This window comes from Acinonyx jubatus, chromosome D2, assembly GCF_027475565.1.
Source record: "Acinonyx jubatus isolate Ajub_Pintada_27869175 chromosome D2, VMU_Ajub_asm_v1.0, whole genome shotgun sequence".
NCBI lineage: Eukaryota > Metazoa > Chordata > Mammalia > Carnivora > Felidae > Acinonyx > Acinonyx jubatus.
In genome coordinates this window covers 48,741,811-48,758,640 of record NC_069393.1, presented here as the reverse complement: position 1 = coordinate 48,758,640, position 16,830 = coordinate 48,741,811, and the positions used below count along the sequence as shown (strand labels likewise).

At 35.5% G+C, this 16,830-nt stretch overlaps 1 protein-coding gene across 3 annotated transcripts in view; it reads left to right on the top strand.

Moving 5' to 3' along the window:
* Positions 1-16,830, top strand: part of BMS1 (BMS1 ribosome biogenesis factor) — a 47,255-nt gene that overhangs the window by 11,956 nt on the left and 18,469 nt on the right. For all 3 annotated transcript variants that reach the window (XM_027062596.2, XM_015069056.3, XM_027062595.2), the window contains exons 9-13: positions 867-1,006; positions 2,548-3,314; positions 3,741-3,842; positions 4,534-4,691; positions 10,118-10,199. In XM_027062596.2, the coding sequence (XP_026918397.1) occupies positions 867-1,006; positions 2,548-3,314; positions 3,741-3,842; positions 4,534-4,691; positions 10,118-10,199 (1,249 nt within the window). The remainder of the gene's footprint in view (positions 1-866; positions 1,007-2,547; positions 3,315-3,740; positions 3,843-4,533; positions 4,692-10,117; positions 10,200-16,830) is intronic.

Here is a 16,830-nt window from a genome sequence, read left to right as displayed (position 1 = left end):
CCTGCACAATATCAGTATGTTTTTTAGCTCTTTTTGGTCTTTCTCTTTTTTTATTTTTCTCTCTAAACATATATTTATTTATCTAGATTATATTATGTATATTTAGATTATTACATATTACATGTCAATACCATGTATTTGTGTACGTATATGGTCTTTGTGTGTAGGGGTGTCTGTGAGACAGAAGTAATGTTATATGGGCTTCAACTTTAAATGCTTTTGCAACTTTAGGGGGGGCACCAAAGAATATGTGATTCCATTGTTCCCTGTTAGTATTTGTAGAGCTGCTTTGGTCTTTTTTTAGAGCTGTGTGATATTTTGCTGTATGGATAAACCTTGTTTATTGAACCAACCCTTGGCAGTCTGTGGCGGGGGGCGGGGGGTCACCCCTAGATTCCCCTGGTTTGAACATTGCCTCACTTAGTACCCTCGATTATTCAGTTTTGCTTATTGGGAGGGATCTTTTTATGCAGTAAATTCCTTGAGATGAAAATTTTGGATCAAAAGACAGAATTTTTTTTAATGGACTCCAGATTTTCATTTCTTTATTCTGCAGAGGGGTTTTATTGGGCCAGAATAAATATTTTCTGTAGCATTGGCACTTACGGTTTGTGTAGCTAAGTATTTAGGTTATCAGGTTGTATACTCCATGAACTGCGAAAGGTATGAAGACAGAGGTCAATTTTAGACTTGGTTATAAGAATTTTCTTTATCTTTTATCTTTTTATTTATTTATTTTTGAGGCAGTAAGAAATGATTTTAGGAACTATGTTTAGGATAATTTTGAGAAACTGATTGCAACCAGTGTGTCTCTCTCCAGAATCCTTGTGTATTCCTCACTTTCCCTTTCTTGGTGGCCTTGACAGGACGAGGTGAGGCCCACCCATGAACTGGTACAGAGCCTCATTTCCACCCATTCCACTATTGATGCCAAGATGGCTTCAAGTAGAGTGACACTTTTTTCTGATTCTAAACCACTGGGATCTGAGGATATAGATAATCAAGGGTAAGTTTACCATTTTCCTGTTTTGCATAAAAAATATGTTACCTATAATTATAAGATTATATCACCCATAATTCTGCCATCAGTATACATTTTGGTGGGATGCATTCCAAGCTGGTTTTGTTTTGTTTGCTCTGCTTTATATGTACATATGTTTCTGAGGGCTTTTCAGTTATGTGACATTACGTGGAGGTATTCTTGAAATATTATACAAGATTCAGTTTTTAGCAGGCCCAGAATACTCCTCAGATGTCACAAAAGGTTTTCTGTAGGTTGCTTTTGGTTTCTTAGGAGACCTGAGGCCACTTGGCTTTCTCTTAGTGGCCAAATACTAGTACAGGCAGAGCAAGGAAGCTTGTTCAGGTGGCTGTTGAGAAGCTACATATCTTGTCTCTAAAAGTTTTCTTTAAATTGTTTTATATTATCTTCTGGGTCAGTATCTACTAATATCTAGCACATGTGAATTATTTTCAGTCTGGGTTGGGAATTTGTATACCTTATACATAGTGAATGTTCTGGTTTTATTGTAGTGATTTATGTATGACTCCCAATAAAAAAATCAGTCTGAAAATGATTGAAATTATCTAGGTTAGAATTTATTATAAATGTATGCAAACAAAGGAAAATTTTTTGGAAACATTCATCTGCTCTAACTAGCAGATGGTATAGCAAGGTAGATAAGTACAATATTCTTAATATGTTATTCTTTTTACATTTGTTAGCTGTCATTCTTTAACAGGAAGCTCTTACACCTTTTTATTTAATAACACTGTTGACTATTGACTTTTTAAAAAATTCCATTTATTATTATCCCATTGCTATCATTCTTTTTTCATGCCTGTATGGTCCCTTCAGTCTGTCTCCTGTCCTTTTGGCACTTCCCTGTTAGCCTTTGAGCACTGCTTTTGACACAATAGGATGTGTTCCAGGCTTACTTTGTACTTTCCTTGCCTTGAATCTGGAGTCAGTCATTTAAGGACCATCTATTTTGAGCTTGAAAATGGTCAGTCTTGGGATGCCTGGATGGCTCAGTTGGGTAAGTGTCTGACTTCGGCTCAGGTCATGATCTCATGGTTCTGTGAGTTTGAACCCCGCATTGGGCTCTGTGCTGATGGCTCAGAGCCTAGAGTCTGCTTCAGGTTCTGTATGTCCTTCTCTCTCTCCCCTTCTACTACTCATGCTCTTTTCTCTCTCAAAAATAACTTTTTTTTTACGTAAAAAAAAAAAAAAGATCAGTCTTCTAAAAGATTGATTAAACAGTCACTTCCCTTTGGAGCACTTTTTCCCTAATGCCAGAATTTTTGTTTTTGAAGTTTACCTTTTGATTCTCTGTAAGTTCGTTTGAAGAGAGGTGTTAGGAACTGTGCATGAGTTTGCATATCATATATTCTAGTTTTTATCAAATCATTCCTTTCTATGCTGTGTTATTTATAACCATTCCATGATATTATTTTCTATTTTTGTGCATAATTATTGACTTGCCATTCCTAGAGTAGCCAGTTATTGTACAAATTGAGTTATTTTGTGTTTACTTGGTAATATAGACACTGGATGCCAAAAGAAGAAAGGCAGATAGATTTGGAAACCGGTCGAGTGCGTCGGAAAGCCATTTTTGGAGATGAGGAAGATGAGTCTGGAGATAGTGATGAAGAAGATGATGAAGAGATGTCTGAAGGCGACAGGTTGGAAAATGGCTCTAGTGCTGATGAATCGGAAGAGGAAGCAGACACTGAAATGACTAATAAAATGTATATGGTGGGTAAAGGTGTCAAACGGCAGAGACTTGAGGAGATGGAAGAAGACCATGAGGTGGATTTGCCAGCATTTGCTGATAGTGATGATGACCTTGAGAGGAGTTCAGAGGAAGAAGGAGACGCAGAGGAAGCTGATGAAAGCAGTGAAGAAGAGGATTCCACTTCAGGAGAGAGGGATAGTTTAGAATCTAGGGTTGTTGGAGACCGTGGTAAACCAGGACTTTTACAAACTAATGGTTTGAGTGACAGTTTGAATCTGGAGAATCCTTTGACAATCAGAAAAGCAACCCTCACCACTTCAGATTCAGGTCATTGCACAGCTGAAGAGGCATTTGCATCTGGGGATGAAACTGAAGAAAGCTCCTCTCTCAGTACAGAGGACGAGGACTCAGAAAATGAAGAGGCTATTAAGAAAAAGTTTCCAGAGTCTTCTAAAGTGGCCAGTGGTCAGAGACTGGGATCAGAGAACTTAATTGATGAGACCAGTGATGTAGAAGACTTACTCAAAGAGGAAGAAGATTACAAGGAAGAAAATAACTATTCCACAGAAACTTCAGGTGTGCTTAAATTTAATGTAACTGTTGGTATAAACTTGGCACTGAAAATGTTCTACCAATAGAACGTCTACAGGGGCACCTGGGTGGCTCAGTCCGTTGGGTATCTGACTTTGGCTCAGATCATGATCTAGTGGTGTGTGGGTTTGAGCCCCGTATCAGGCTCTGTGCTGACAGCTCAGAGCCTGGAGCCTGCTTCAGATTCTGTGCCTCCCTCTCACTTTGCCCTTCCCCTGTCATGATCTATCTCTCTCTCTCAAAAATAAATAAACATTAAAAAAATTAAAAAAAGAATGTCTACATTTGGGAGTCTGCTCTTTTGGAGATTTTGTTAACTGTTCAAATATTGCACCTCATAGGATTTCAGGATGAATACAGAGAGGACAAATAAACAGACTTAACTGATGATGTTGGTGTTGGTCCTTTCAGGCGCTCTCAAGTGGAAGGAAGACCTTTCCAGAAAGGCAGCTGAGGCCTTTCTGAGGCAGCAACAGGCAACTCCAAACCTTCGAAAGCTTATTTATGGGACAGGTAAGAGCTCTAGTTCAGATCCAGAAACGTTTTAGTTTCTTAGACAATTTTCTGGAAAGGAGATGAAGTTGACTGAAGGATTTGGGTGGTCCTTTTGATAGCCGTACGATATCCCTGACTGTCATAGTTTGTATGTGGCAGATGTTTTTAATCATTAGCTCACCGGTTTGCCATAAAACTGTTGATGAGAGTACTCTCTCTTATGTCATTTTATACCCTCTATACAAGGTGCTTCATGGGATTTTTTTTGGGTAGAATTGAGTGCCAGAAAAGAACAAAGTGGTGCATTTTGTATTGTGGTCACCAGTTACTGTGTGGTTAGAACAATGCCAAAGGAGTGTATAGGAGCAGAGCATTGAATCAAAGGGTTGGTGTGTACTGATTTCCCTTCAGGTTTTGCCTAAGTACTGTTGGTGATTAGAGACTCAGCAGTCTTCAAGAGAATGGCTTTATGCTGGTTAAGTGTCCTTTCCTTTCCCAGTCCCCAATATTATATCTCCTTACTGGATTCTTTGTTGCTTTCTTGCAGGAGGGCCTAAGTCCTCCAGACATTGTGAGCAGTAGTTCCCTGGCCTTTTCTCTGCCTATAGCTGATGCACTCAGGGGCACCGCCATACCTACCACAAACAGGGACCCTCAGTCCTTTAGGGTGAAGATTTCTTCTCACTTTTTCGTCATGGTGTCTCTTCAGTGACAGAGGACAATGAAGAAGAAGATGGTGATACCAGGGAGGAACTCGGAGGATTGTTCCGTGTCAGCCAGCCTTCAAGAGAATGTAAGCACAAGCTTGATTCTTTGGACTGCTCCAGATTTCATGTGGAGGCGCCCCATGATTGGGATTTAGAGGAGGTAAGGCTGAAATAATATGTTTGACTTAAGAGACATCTAAGGAATTGTTCTAAAAGAAGATTATGTGATTTCAGTATTGCCTATTTGTTATTGGCTCCTCATTTTTGTAAGATAATAGGACATTCCCCCAGATATTGGACTACTTATTTTATGCATCCTAAGCAATAATGTGTTTTGGGTTTAGGTAGACTATGTGCATGTGTTATGGAGAAAAGGAAAATGTGGATGGTAGTGTTAATCTTTATTTTGAAGCATTGCACATAAGTTTTCATATATTTGAAATATTTTGTGTTTTATAACTAGGATATATCTCATGACCCTGAGTTAACATTTATAATTTCTACTATTTGTAAGCAAACAAATCCGTGACACTGGTAAATTTTCTTTCCCTGTTCACTATTCTTTAGTCACACTGGAATTCATTAAGTTCTCAAACTTAACAGGCTTAATCCCATCTTAGAAAACCCTCAGTTTTCTCTTCTGGAATGTTCTGATGTTCTTAAGTCTGGCTTCTTTTGATCATTCAGTTTAGCTTAAATATCACTTCTCAAGAGAGGCCCAATCACTATCATATTCCTAATATAATTCACTAAGTAGCACTTAGGCACTTTAAGAGATTTTATGTAAATTTTTTTTTGAAGTAAAACTTCATACAGATTATAGAAAACCACATAAAAACAACCATCTAAGTTAATGGATTAGATGAGGTTACACCTGTAACCCATGTGTCTGTCCCAGTCATAGTCCTCCCTGCAGAAGGAACCATGACTTTTATGATAATCATTTCCTTCTTTTCTTCATAATTTCATCCTTCAAGTTTGCATTAATAAACACCATAAGTTAGTTTTATCAGATTTTTTTCGTTTATTTCTCACTATGCCTTTTCAGTCTCTCAATCTGCAAATCCCCTGCACACATCTCTTTTTTTTTCCTCTTATATTTTATTCATTTAAGAAACTGAGTGTTTGATGTGTAGAGTTTCTCATATTTTGGTTTCTGTGGATTGCATTACATCCTTAAGTGCAGTTTATGAGGCTCCTCTCCTCTGTATTTCCTATAAAATGGTACAGAACAATACCAATAGAACTGTCTGTGATGATGGAAATGATCTGTACTTCATTGAGCTGTCCAGTGTGGCTGCTTGTGACTGTTAAGACCTTTAAATGTAGCCAATGAGACAGAAGAACTAAGTTTTTAATTTTATTTTAGTTTTATTTAATCTTAATTAATTAGAATGTACATAACCATGTGGTTACAGCTACCCTATGGACAGCACATCTAGAATTTGATTAGAGTTAGGTTTGATTTTTGTTGTTTTGTCAAGACTGCTCCATAGATTGTGGTGTTTGTTTTTAGGAGGCACATAAAATCATCTTACGATTTTAAAATCTGTTGAGCCGGGGCGTCCGACTTCGGCTCAAGTCATGATCTCGCGGCCCGGGAATTCGAGCCCCGCGTCCGGCTCTGTGCTGACCGCTCAGAGCCTGGAGCCTGTTTCAGATTCTGTGTCTCCCTCTTTCTCTGACCCTCCCCTGTTCATGCTCTGTCTCTGTCTCAAAAATAAATAAACGTTAAAAAAAATTAAAAAAAAAATAAAATCTGTTGAGCCTCAATGCCTAGCTAGATCCATTAATTTATTAAGGATGTAAAATGGTGATGTTCTGTTCAAATTGCTCTTAATTAGCTGGAATACCCCACTAAAGGGAAACTTCCCCTCATCTATTTGCTTACCCATTTCTATACAAGCAGGATGAATATTTGATTCTTTTTGTTAGTTTTCAGAATGATTCTCCAACAGTGACTTTTTTTTTTAGTATCATTTTCAGCTCATAGAATTTAATATCATTGAGTGTTTCCTTCCACTGAACTTGTTATCCTTTTTGATACTCTTTCATATTTATTCCATATCTGGCCAGTGGGTTCCTGGATTCTTTTGACATGATCCTAGTAGTCTTTGATTGCTTTGTTTCTGCCTGATCTGATGAGGTGTTGCAGCATCGTCTCATACACTTCTGATGCCAGACTTGGAAGCAGCCATAAGAAGTCCTGATTCCTTTTAGAGGAAAATGGCATCTCAGCATCACAGTCTAGGCATAGGAATATACACTGCTATGGATTGGTCATTGTTTCTAGGCCTTTCAGTGACCAGAGCTAGGAGAATCCAATTCAGATGCAGACCTGCAGAGTTCTTATTTAACCTCTTTTACCTTACATGTGTATCTTTGTTTTTCCACTAGAGAATTAATTCCATTTGACTTTGAAGATGATGAAATTAGAAAATTACTAATTTGCTTTACCCTACCTATGTACAAAACAGTGTCAGAATAACATTACATGTATTATTATTAATATGATTACTGAAAACAAAGTTGTTTTCCTCATGTTTCCCCATTTCTCTTTTCAAAAGTGGCTACGTAGGTTTACATTCTCACCAGCAGTGTGTGTGGCTTCTGATTTCTCACATCCTCACCAACACTTGTTATTATCTGCATATATATTTTTTAATTATTATTATAGTCATTCTATTGGTGTGAAGTAGTATCTCATTGCAGCTTTGATTTGCCTTTCCCTGATAGCTTATGGTGCTGGACATCTTTTTTTTTTTTTTTTAATGTTTATTTATTTATTTTGAGAGAGAGATAGAGCATGAGCAAGGGAGAGAGAGGGAGAGAGAATCCCAAGCAGGCTCTGCACTGTCAGCACACAGCCTGACACGGGACTCAAACCCACAAACCATGAAATCATGATCTGAGCCAAAACCGGTCATTGAATGCTTAACCAACTGAGCTACCTGAGCATCCCAGGCATCTTTTCATGTGCTTACTAGCCATTTAAAGAAATGTCTATTCTTACTGTTTGGTCATTTAAAAAATTGCATTGTCTTTTTGTCATTGAGTTGTAAGAGTTGTTTATATATTCAATTTGTCAGATATGTGATTTACAAATATTTTCTCCCATTCTGTAGGTTGTCTTTTCTGTGCCCTTTGAAGTGCAGAGTTTTAAATTTTGATGAGGTTTAACTTGTTTATGTTTCTGTTTCTATGTTTGGTATCCTATCTAAAAAAAAGTTGCCAAATGCAAGATCACGACAGTTTACTCCTATGTTTTCATCTAAGAGTTTTATAGTTTGGTTCTTCTTTAAGTCATTGATCCATTTCAAGTTAATGTTAGTATTTGGTGTGAGAAAAATTCAACTTCATTCTCTTGCATGTGGATATCCAATTGTCCTAGCACCATTTGTTGAAAAAACTATTCTTTCCCGATTGCCTTGTCTTGGCACCCTGAGTGTAAATCACTTCACCATGGATACATGGGCTTATTTATGGACTCTTAATTATATTTCACTGACGTCTATTTTTCTTTATGCCAGTACCTTACTGTTTGATTACTAATGCTTTGTGTAAGTTTTGAAATTGGAAAGCATGAGTTCTCCAGCTTTATTTTCCTTTTTTAAGATTGTTTTGCCTTTTCTGGATCCTTTGTGTTTTCTGTATTTTTGAATCAGCTTTTCCATTTCTCCAAAGAAGCCAAGTGGGATTCTAATAGGGATTGCATTGAATCTGTAGATCACTTTGGATAGTATTGATATCTTAACAATATTCAGTCTTCTGTTACATTAACATGGGCTGCCTTTCCGTTTATTTGGCTCTTTCATTTCATTTCATTTTTTTAAATTTTTTTAATGTTTATTTTTGAGAGAGAGAGATTGTGAACGGGGAGGGGCAGAGAGCAAGAGAGAGAGGGAGACACAGAATCTGAAGCAAGCTCCAGGTTCCAAGCTGTCAGCACAGAGCCTGACATGTGGCTCAAACTCATGAACTGTGAGATCTTGACCTGAGCCAAAGTCAGACACTTAACTGACTGAACCACCCAGGCACCCCTGCTCTTTCATTTCTTTGAAGAACATTTTTTAGTTGTCAGGGTATAAGCTCTGACCTTCTTTTGTTGAATTTATTCCTAGTATTGTTTTCAACACGATTGCAAAAGGAGCTATTCTCTCAATTTCATTTTTGGATTGCTCATTGCTGGTGTATAGAAACAAAATTTATTGTTGTTATATTGATCTTGTATTTTGCAACCTTGCTGAACTCATTTATTCTGATAGTTTTTCAGTGGATTCCTTAGGATTTGCTATATATGGGATCATATCATTTGTGAGTAGAGGTAGTTTTCCTTTCTAAACTAGATGCATTTATTTCAGTCTCTTGCCTAATTGTCCGGTCTAGAACGTCTAGTACAGTGTTGAATAGAAGTGGTCAGAGGAGACATCCTTGTCTTACTTCTCATCTTAGGGGGAAAGCCCTCAGTTTTCACCATTTAGTGTGATGCTAGCTGTGGGGTTTTTTTATGGATGCTCTTGATCAGGTGGAGGAAGTTCCCTTCTACTTTTAGTTTGTTTAGTGTTTTTATCACCAAAGGTCTCTTTTTTTATTTTTCGGTCTTTGGTTTCCCTAAGTCAGTTGTTAATCTTCATGAAAGTAAGGATTTTCTTCTAACAGTTTTTCATCCTTCAGTGCCCTGCAAAGCTTCTGAGCACAGAGCAGATTTTCTTTAAATATTTGGTGAGTGATTATAGGCATGAAGGAATGAGTAAATGAACAAATTTGATTCTGGAAGGCAAGTATGCTCACCACTATACCACCAACGCTAACGAATTTGATTCTGTATCCATTGTAATCATGCTAGCCTCAAGGCTACTCTTTGAGAGTGAGGTTGTGTATGAAAAACATGATTCATGACCAGAATGTGATTGAGGTGAAAGCCAGGACCTGTCTGAAGATTTCTATAAGTGTGCTTTTTGAAGCCTTGGTAGTAAATGACATGTGCTATCTTAGGTTCCCCAGGAAACAGACTGTGAAACAGAGAGTTATGTACAAGGCTTTACTGTATTTAAGAGGGGTACCCAGAATCTACTACATGTATATACTAGATGATCCAGCAGGTCCGAGACTGGGATCCTCATCAGTACTTTTTGCCCTATTGTGCTCATATAAGACATTTTGCCATTGTCAGAATATTATCATTGGCCAAAGAGTTGAATTTTCAAATAACCATAATAAGTCTGGATTAACAAATAGTGAGACCAACTTCCTAAATGCTATCTAACTGCATTGCCTTAGGAACACTAATGAACTTTGAAAATCAGTTGCATTGGTAAATATCTGTTTACTTACGAGGTCAGTGGGCTAATAGCACTTCTCCAACCATTGTTTACTGTTAAGACACTTAAGTTTTTATCTCTGTGGTTATACTGTCTACATCAAAGATAAGGTTATCTCGTTCACCCACTTGAAATGAGAATTTCCAAAAAAATGTGCCTTGAGAAGTATTTAAAGGCAAGTTTTCACCTGCTACTGTTTCTTAATAGCACTTGTTTTATTGAGTAATTGGAGCATGTCAGCTAAGTGTTGACTTTTTTGTGTAAGGTCATGAACAGTATCAGAGATTGCTTTGTGACTGGGAAGTGGGAAGATGATAAAGATGCAGCCAAGATCTTAGCAGAAGATGGTAAGTAAAGGACAGTATTCTTCAGAGAAGACTGTTATCTATACTTTGTTTTATTCCATATCTTTAACGGTTGGAAATAATAGGCAAACGTGAAATGCTTTGGGGAATGCTGACAGAGGAGTTTATGGGTAGTATTCTGGTTCCTCTTTTTATCATGATCTTACTTTCTTCCCTTGGTTAACTGACTTATTAGATATGGACCTTGAAGAAAAGTAGGAAGCTTTCCATAACTTTTATCATGTGTTTGTTAAAAATGGATTTTTGTGTGTGTGAAAAATGTACTCAAATAACATTTTCTTTTAATGATGAAGGTAGTATATATTGTAGAACATTTAGAATACAAAGTTCATGTCATACCATAATCTCCGCCTATGTTAAAAAAACCTTTATTAATTTTTTGAGATTTTTTTCCTTCTAGTTTTTTATAAATTTAAAAATTTTCTAGTTATAATTCTACTTTATATACACTGTGTTGTTAAATTTTTTCAAAGGTTTCATGTTTGCGATTTTATTCTATCATATCCTAATTCAGTTCACAGTTTGTCATTTAAGCAATTTACTTTGCCTGTATTATAATTAACTCTACACTGGGCCACCTTGAAATAACTCTTGGATCACATTTTTAATTTTCATAAGTTAGATTCATAAAAGTTAGAATTATTGAGTGATTTTTATGGACCACAACTGCCAAAAGCTTTTTCAGAAAGTTGTTCTTACTTACGTGCCCATAAGCAGTGTATCTTAGTACTTAACATTTTACTGCTTTCATTCAATATTGAATACCACCCATAAAAAAATGTTATTTTTGGCAGTTTGATAAAGGAAAATTGTTTCTTAAATTTATAACTGGCATTCTTTTGATTACCAGTAAATGAGAATATTTCTTTCAGATGTGTTGGGTATGGCATTTCTTCGGTGAATTCTTTGTGTTCTTTGCTCACTTTTCTAATGGGATATATATATATATATATATATATATATATATATATATAATGGGATATATATAATATATTATTATATAATATGTATATTTATTAATATATTATATATTATAATATATAATATATAATATATATTAATATATTATATAATATATGTATTTTTATATATTATATAATTATTAATATGTATATATAATATATAATATAATATATATTATATATAATTATATAATTATAATATATACAATAATTGTATATATAATATATATAATTATAATTAATATATATATATAATGGGATATATATATATTTCTAATTTGCAAATTATTCTTTAAAGGATATTTATCCTTCTTCATTTTTGTGTGTTTGAGTGCTTTTAACCACTCACCTGCTTTCTGTCACTATACAGTAATTTGTACCCTCTAGAATTTTATATAAATGGAATCATACAGGATGTACCCTTTTCTGGCTAACTTCTACCCAGCATAATTATTTTGAGATGTTCATGCTCTTGCATCTTCATCCCTTTTTATTGCTGAATACTTAATTTCTTTTCATTAGTGAGTAATATTCCATTGTATGATGCACTGCAGTTTATCTGTTCACCTGTTGGTGGTCATTTAGGTTATTTCTGGGCTTTGGCTATTGCAAATAAAGCTACTGTGAACATTCTTACACAAGTTTTTGCATGAACAACTGCTTTGATTTCTCTTGAGTACATATCTCACAGTGGGTTAAATGGATATGGCAGATGTATGTTTAATTTTTTAAGAAAAAGCCAAATTGTTTTTCTAAGTGATTGTATCATTTTGTATTGCCATTAGCACTTTATGAGACTTCCAGTTATTCTACATCCTTGCCAATACTTGATACAGTCTTTTTAGTTTTAGATATAGAATGATACCTCATGGTTTTATTGTGTATTTTCCTAATGACTAATGATATTGAGCATTTTTGTGTGCTTATTTTCCATCTGTTTCTTCTTTGGTAAATGTCAAACCTCTTGTCCAGTATTTTAATCTATTTAATTTCTTTAAGTCATTTATCACTTGGGATTTTAATTATTTTTGCCCAGTGTGTAGTTTGTATTTTCATATTTAAAAAAAATTTTTTTTAAATTTTTTTTAATGTTAATTTTTTTGAGAGAGAGAGAGAGACAGAGTGCGAGCAGAGGAGGGGCAGAGAGAGAGGGAGACACAGAATCCAAAGCAAAGCTTCAGGCTCTGAGCTGTCAGCACAGAGCCCAATGTGGGGCCCAGACTCATGAACTGCAACATCCTGACCTGAGCTGAAGTCAGACGCTTAACCAACTGAGCCACCCAGGCGCCCCTAAAATAAAAAAATTTTTTAATGTTTATTTTTGAGAGAAGGAGAGAGAGAGGGAAACACAGAATCCAAAGCAGGCTCCAGGTTCTGAGCTGTCAGCACAGAGCCTGATGTGGGGCTTGAACTCACAAAGCACGAGATCATGACCTGAGCTGAAATTGGATGCTTAACCAACTGAGCCACCCAGCTACCCCTGTCTTTTCATATTTTCAACGGTGTCTTTTGCAGAACAAAAGTTTTTGATTTTGATGAAGGCCATATTTTTTTTTTAACGGACTGTGCTTTTGATAATGTATTTAAGAAATCTTTGCCCCACTCAAGGTTGTATATTTTCTTCTATGACTCTTACAGTTTTAGGTTTACATTTAGTTCTATGTAAATCTATGAGTTAATTTTTTATGTGGTATTGGGTATGGATCAAGGTTTCCTTTTATTTTTGCTTATGGATATCCACTTTTTCCAGCACTATTTGTTGAAGACTGTCCTTTACCCACAATGAATTGCCTTTCATTGGTTGACCATATATGGGCAAGATTTCTAGACTCTGTTCCATTCATATATTTGTTTATTTTTATAGCAATACTGCACTGTTAATATATAGCTTAACTTATTTTTATTTATTTATTTTTAAAGTTTATTATGTTGAGAGAGAGAGAATGAGAACACGAGCAGGGGAGGGGCAGAGAGAGGGAGAGAGAGAGAATCCCAAGCAGGCTCTGCACTGGCAGTGTAGAGCCTGACACAGGGCTCAAACCCACGGATCATGAGAACCTGAGCTTGAAACCAAGAGTTGGATGCTTCACCGACTAAGCCACCCAGGTGTCCCTGCACTATTACAGCTTTATAATTAATCTTGAAATTAGGTATTTTAAGTCTTCAAATTTTATTCTTTTTCCAAAGTTGTTTTGGCGATTTTGGGTCCCTTGCACTTCCATTTAAGTTTTAAGATGAGCTTACCCATTGCTACCAGAAAAAAACCCTGCAGTTTTGATTGGGATTTTGTGGAATTTGTAAAACAATTTTGGGGAAATTGACATTTTAACAATATTGAATTTTCTGATCTATGAACATAAGTAGATCTCTCCATTTATTTTGTTTTTTAATTTTTTTTAATGTTTATTTTTGAGAGAGGCACAGAGTGTGAGTGGGGGAGGGGCAGAGAGAGAAGGAGACACAGAATCCAAAGCGGGTTCCAGGTTCTGAGCTGTCAGCACAGAGCTGGACACAGGGCTCGACCTCATGAACCATGAGATCGTGACCTGAGCCGAAGTCAGCCGCTTAACCAACTGAGCCACCCAGGTGCCTCTGTTTTTTAATTTCTTTTAGCAGTGATTTTAGGATGCTGTTCTCACTTATTTCTTAACAAATGTATTCCTAAATATTTTGCATTGTTATTTAAATGATATTTTAATTTTAGTTGGCACTTATTTGTTATTACACGAAGTGGCTGATTTTTGTATATTAATCTCCTATCCTGCAACCATGCCAAATCACCCATTTATAATGCAAAGCTTTTTTAATATATATTTCATACAGATAGATTTTTTGTATCTTGTATTGGGTACTGTATAGTATAAGACCACAACCTGTGTATTAACGTTGATAACATCTGCTGATCTTATATAGATTTCCCCAGTTTTACTTATGCTCATATGTGTTGTTTGTGTGTGTGTTTAGTTCTCTGTATTTAGTTCGTGTAGGTTTATGTGTCTACATACAGTTACCAGACAGAACATTTCCATCACCATAAGGATACCTTGTATTACTCTTATAAATACATTTAGCTCCTTTCTGTCACCCATCCCCAAGTTCTGACCCATCAGCCACTTACCTGTTTTTCATTTCTACAGTTTTATAATTTTTAAGAATGTTAAATAGAATCATAGAATATGTAACTTTTTATGATTGATTTTTTTTTTTTCCTTTTCATCATAGTTCCTAGAGAGGTCCATCCAAGTTGTTCCATGTGACTGTAGTTCATTCCTTTTTATTGCAGAGTAATATTCCCTGATAAGGATGTAGCAGTTTGTTTAACCATTCACCCACTGAAGTACATCTGGGTTGTTTCTAGTTTTTGACTTTTGAGAATTGAACTGCTATGAACATTTGTGTACAGATTTTTATATAAATATAAACTTCCTATTTTTCTGGGATGAATGCCTAAGAATACAGTTGCTGGGCTGTATGGTAATTGCATACTTAGCTTTATAAGAAACTGCCAGAGTAGTTGGGCTGTTTTGTATTTCCACCAGCAATATATGAATGATCCAGTTTCTTCACGTCCTTGCCAGTATTCAGTGTCCTATTATTTATTTTAGCTAATCTGATAGTGATATTTCACTGTGGTTTCATTTTATATTTCCCTGATGGCTAATGATGTTGAGCATTTTGCCATTTTTGCTGCATTTTATAATTTGCAATGTATTCTTTTACAAAATATTTGTGGATGTCTTTTGCCCTTTTTCTTACTGGATTTTTTTTTTTTTTTTACTGTTGAATATTGAGAGTTCTTTATGTATTTTATTCCATTATTGGATATGTGGTTTGCAGATGTTTTCTCCTAGTGTGTAGCTTATCTTTTCACTTTCTTAATATAGTTCCTTTCACAGAGCAAAACTTTTTAATTTTGATGAGGTCCATTTTTTTCACTTTTAGGAATAATGTCCAGTCCAGGAATTATTTTCTATTCCTAGATCCTGAAGCTTTTCTCCTATTTTCTTTTTAAGCTTGTTTATTCATTTTGAGAGAGACAGAGAGAGAGCGTGAACAGGAAAAGGACAGAGAGAAAGGGAGGAGAGGGAGAGTCCCAAGCAGACTCTGCGTGTGGTCAGTGCACAGAGCCAACGCAGGGCTCAAACTCACAAAACCATAAGACCGTGGCCTGAGCTGAAATCAAGAGTCAGAAGCTTAACTGACTGAGCCACCCAGGCGCCTATGTTTTCCAAAAGTTTTAAACTGTTCTTTTCCATTTATGATAGTGATCTATCTTGATTTCTTTATAAAGTGTGAGGTTTACGTTAAAGGTTATGTTTTTGCCCGAGGTGTATATTCCTCCAGCATTTTTTCTTTCATTTATTTGCTTTTTCACCTTTGTAAAAAAATTAGTTGAGCATCTTTGGGTTTATTTCTGGGTTCCATTGATTCATGTGCAGTCCTTCCACCCATATCTTGGTTACTGTGATTATGTAGTAAACATTAATAGTGGGTAGAATGATTCCTCTCACTTTATTATTCTTTTTCAAGATTGGTTTATCCTTGGGCCTGTGACTTTGTGTATACATTTTATAATCTTGTCTGTGTCTACAGAAAATCTGCTGGGATTTTGATAGGAATTGCATTAAACCTATAGATTAACTGGGGAGAATCTTTACTATTTTGAGTATTCTAATCCAGGAGCATGGTATGTCTCTCCATTTATTTGTCTTTAATTTCCTTCATAAGTATTTTGTAATTTTCAGCATCCTGATAATGAATATATTTTGATAAGTTTATACTTTAGTATTTCATTTTGATTGATTTTTGTGTGTTTATCTTATTTTGCTGAACTCACTTATTAGTTGCGAGGATTTTTGTTGTTGTAGATTGCTTGGGATTTTCTACATAGACAATTGTGTTATCTACAAATAGGGACAGTATCATTTGTTTCTTTTCAACCCGTGTGGCATTTATTTTTATTTATTAATAATCATTTTGTTTGTTTATTTATCATAGTAAGTGTACTCTTTAATCCCTCCCCCCTTAGTTACCTCACCTCTGGTAACTATCTGTTTGTTCTCTATCACTAAGAGTCTGTTTCTTGGTTTGTCTCTCTTTTTTCCTTTTCTTGTTTGTTTTGTTTCTTAAATTCCACATATGAGTGAAATCATATTTATCTTCCTCTGACTTCCTTCATTTAGTATTATACTCTCTAGATCCATCTATGTTGTTGCAGATGGCAAGATTTCATTCTTTTGACGGCTGAATAATATTCCATTGTGTGTGTGTATGTATGTGTGTGTGTGTGTGTATGTATGTGTGTGTGTATATATATATATATATATATATATATATGTATATATCTTCTTTATCCATTTATCTGTCAGTGGACACTTGGGCTGCTTCTATAATTTGGCTATTATAGATAACGCGTGCAATGCGTTTATTGCACCCCATGCAATAAACATGGGGTGCATGTACCTTTTGAATTAGTGTTTCTATATTTTTTGGGTAAATACCAGCAGTGCAATTATAATTATATGTATATTAAATATATTTATATTTATTTTTAATTTTTTTATATGTAATGACTAGGATTAGTGCTAAGAGGAAATCCTGCCTTTTTCCCAGTGGTTTTCACTGTTATGTATGATGTTAGTTTGTTTTTT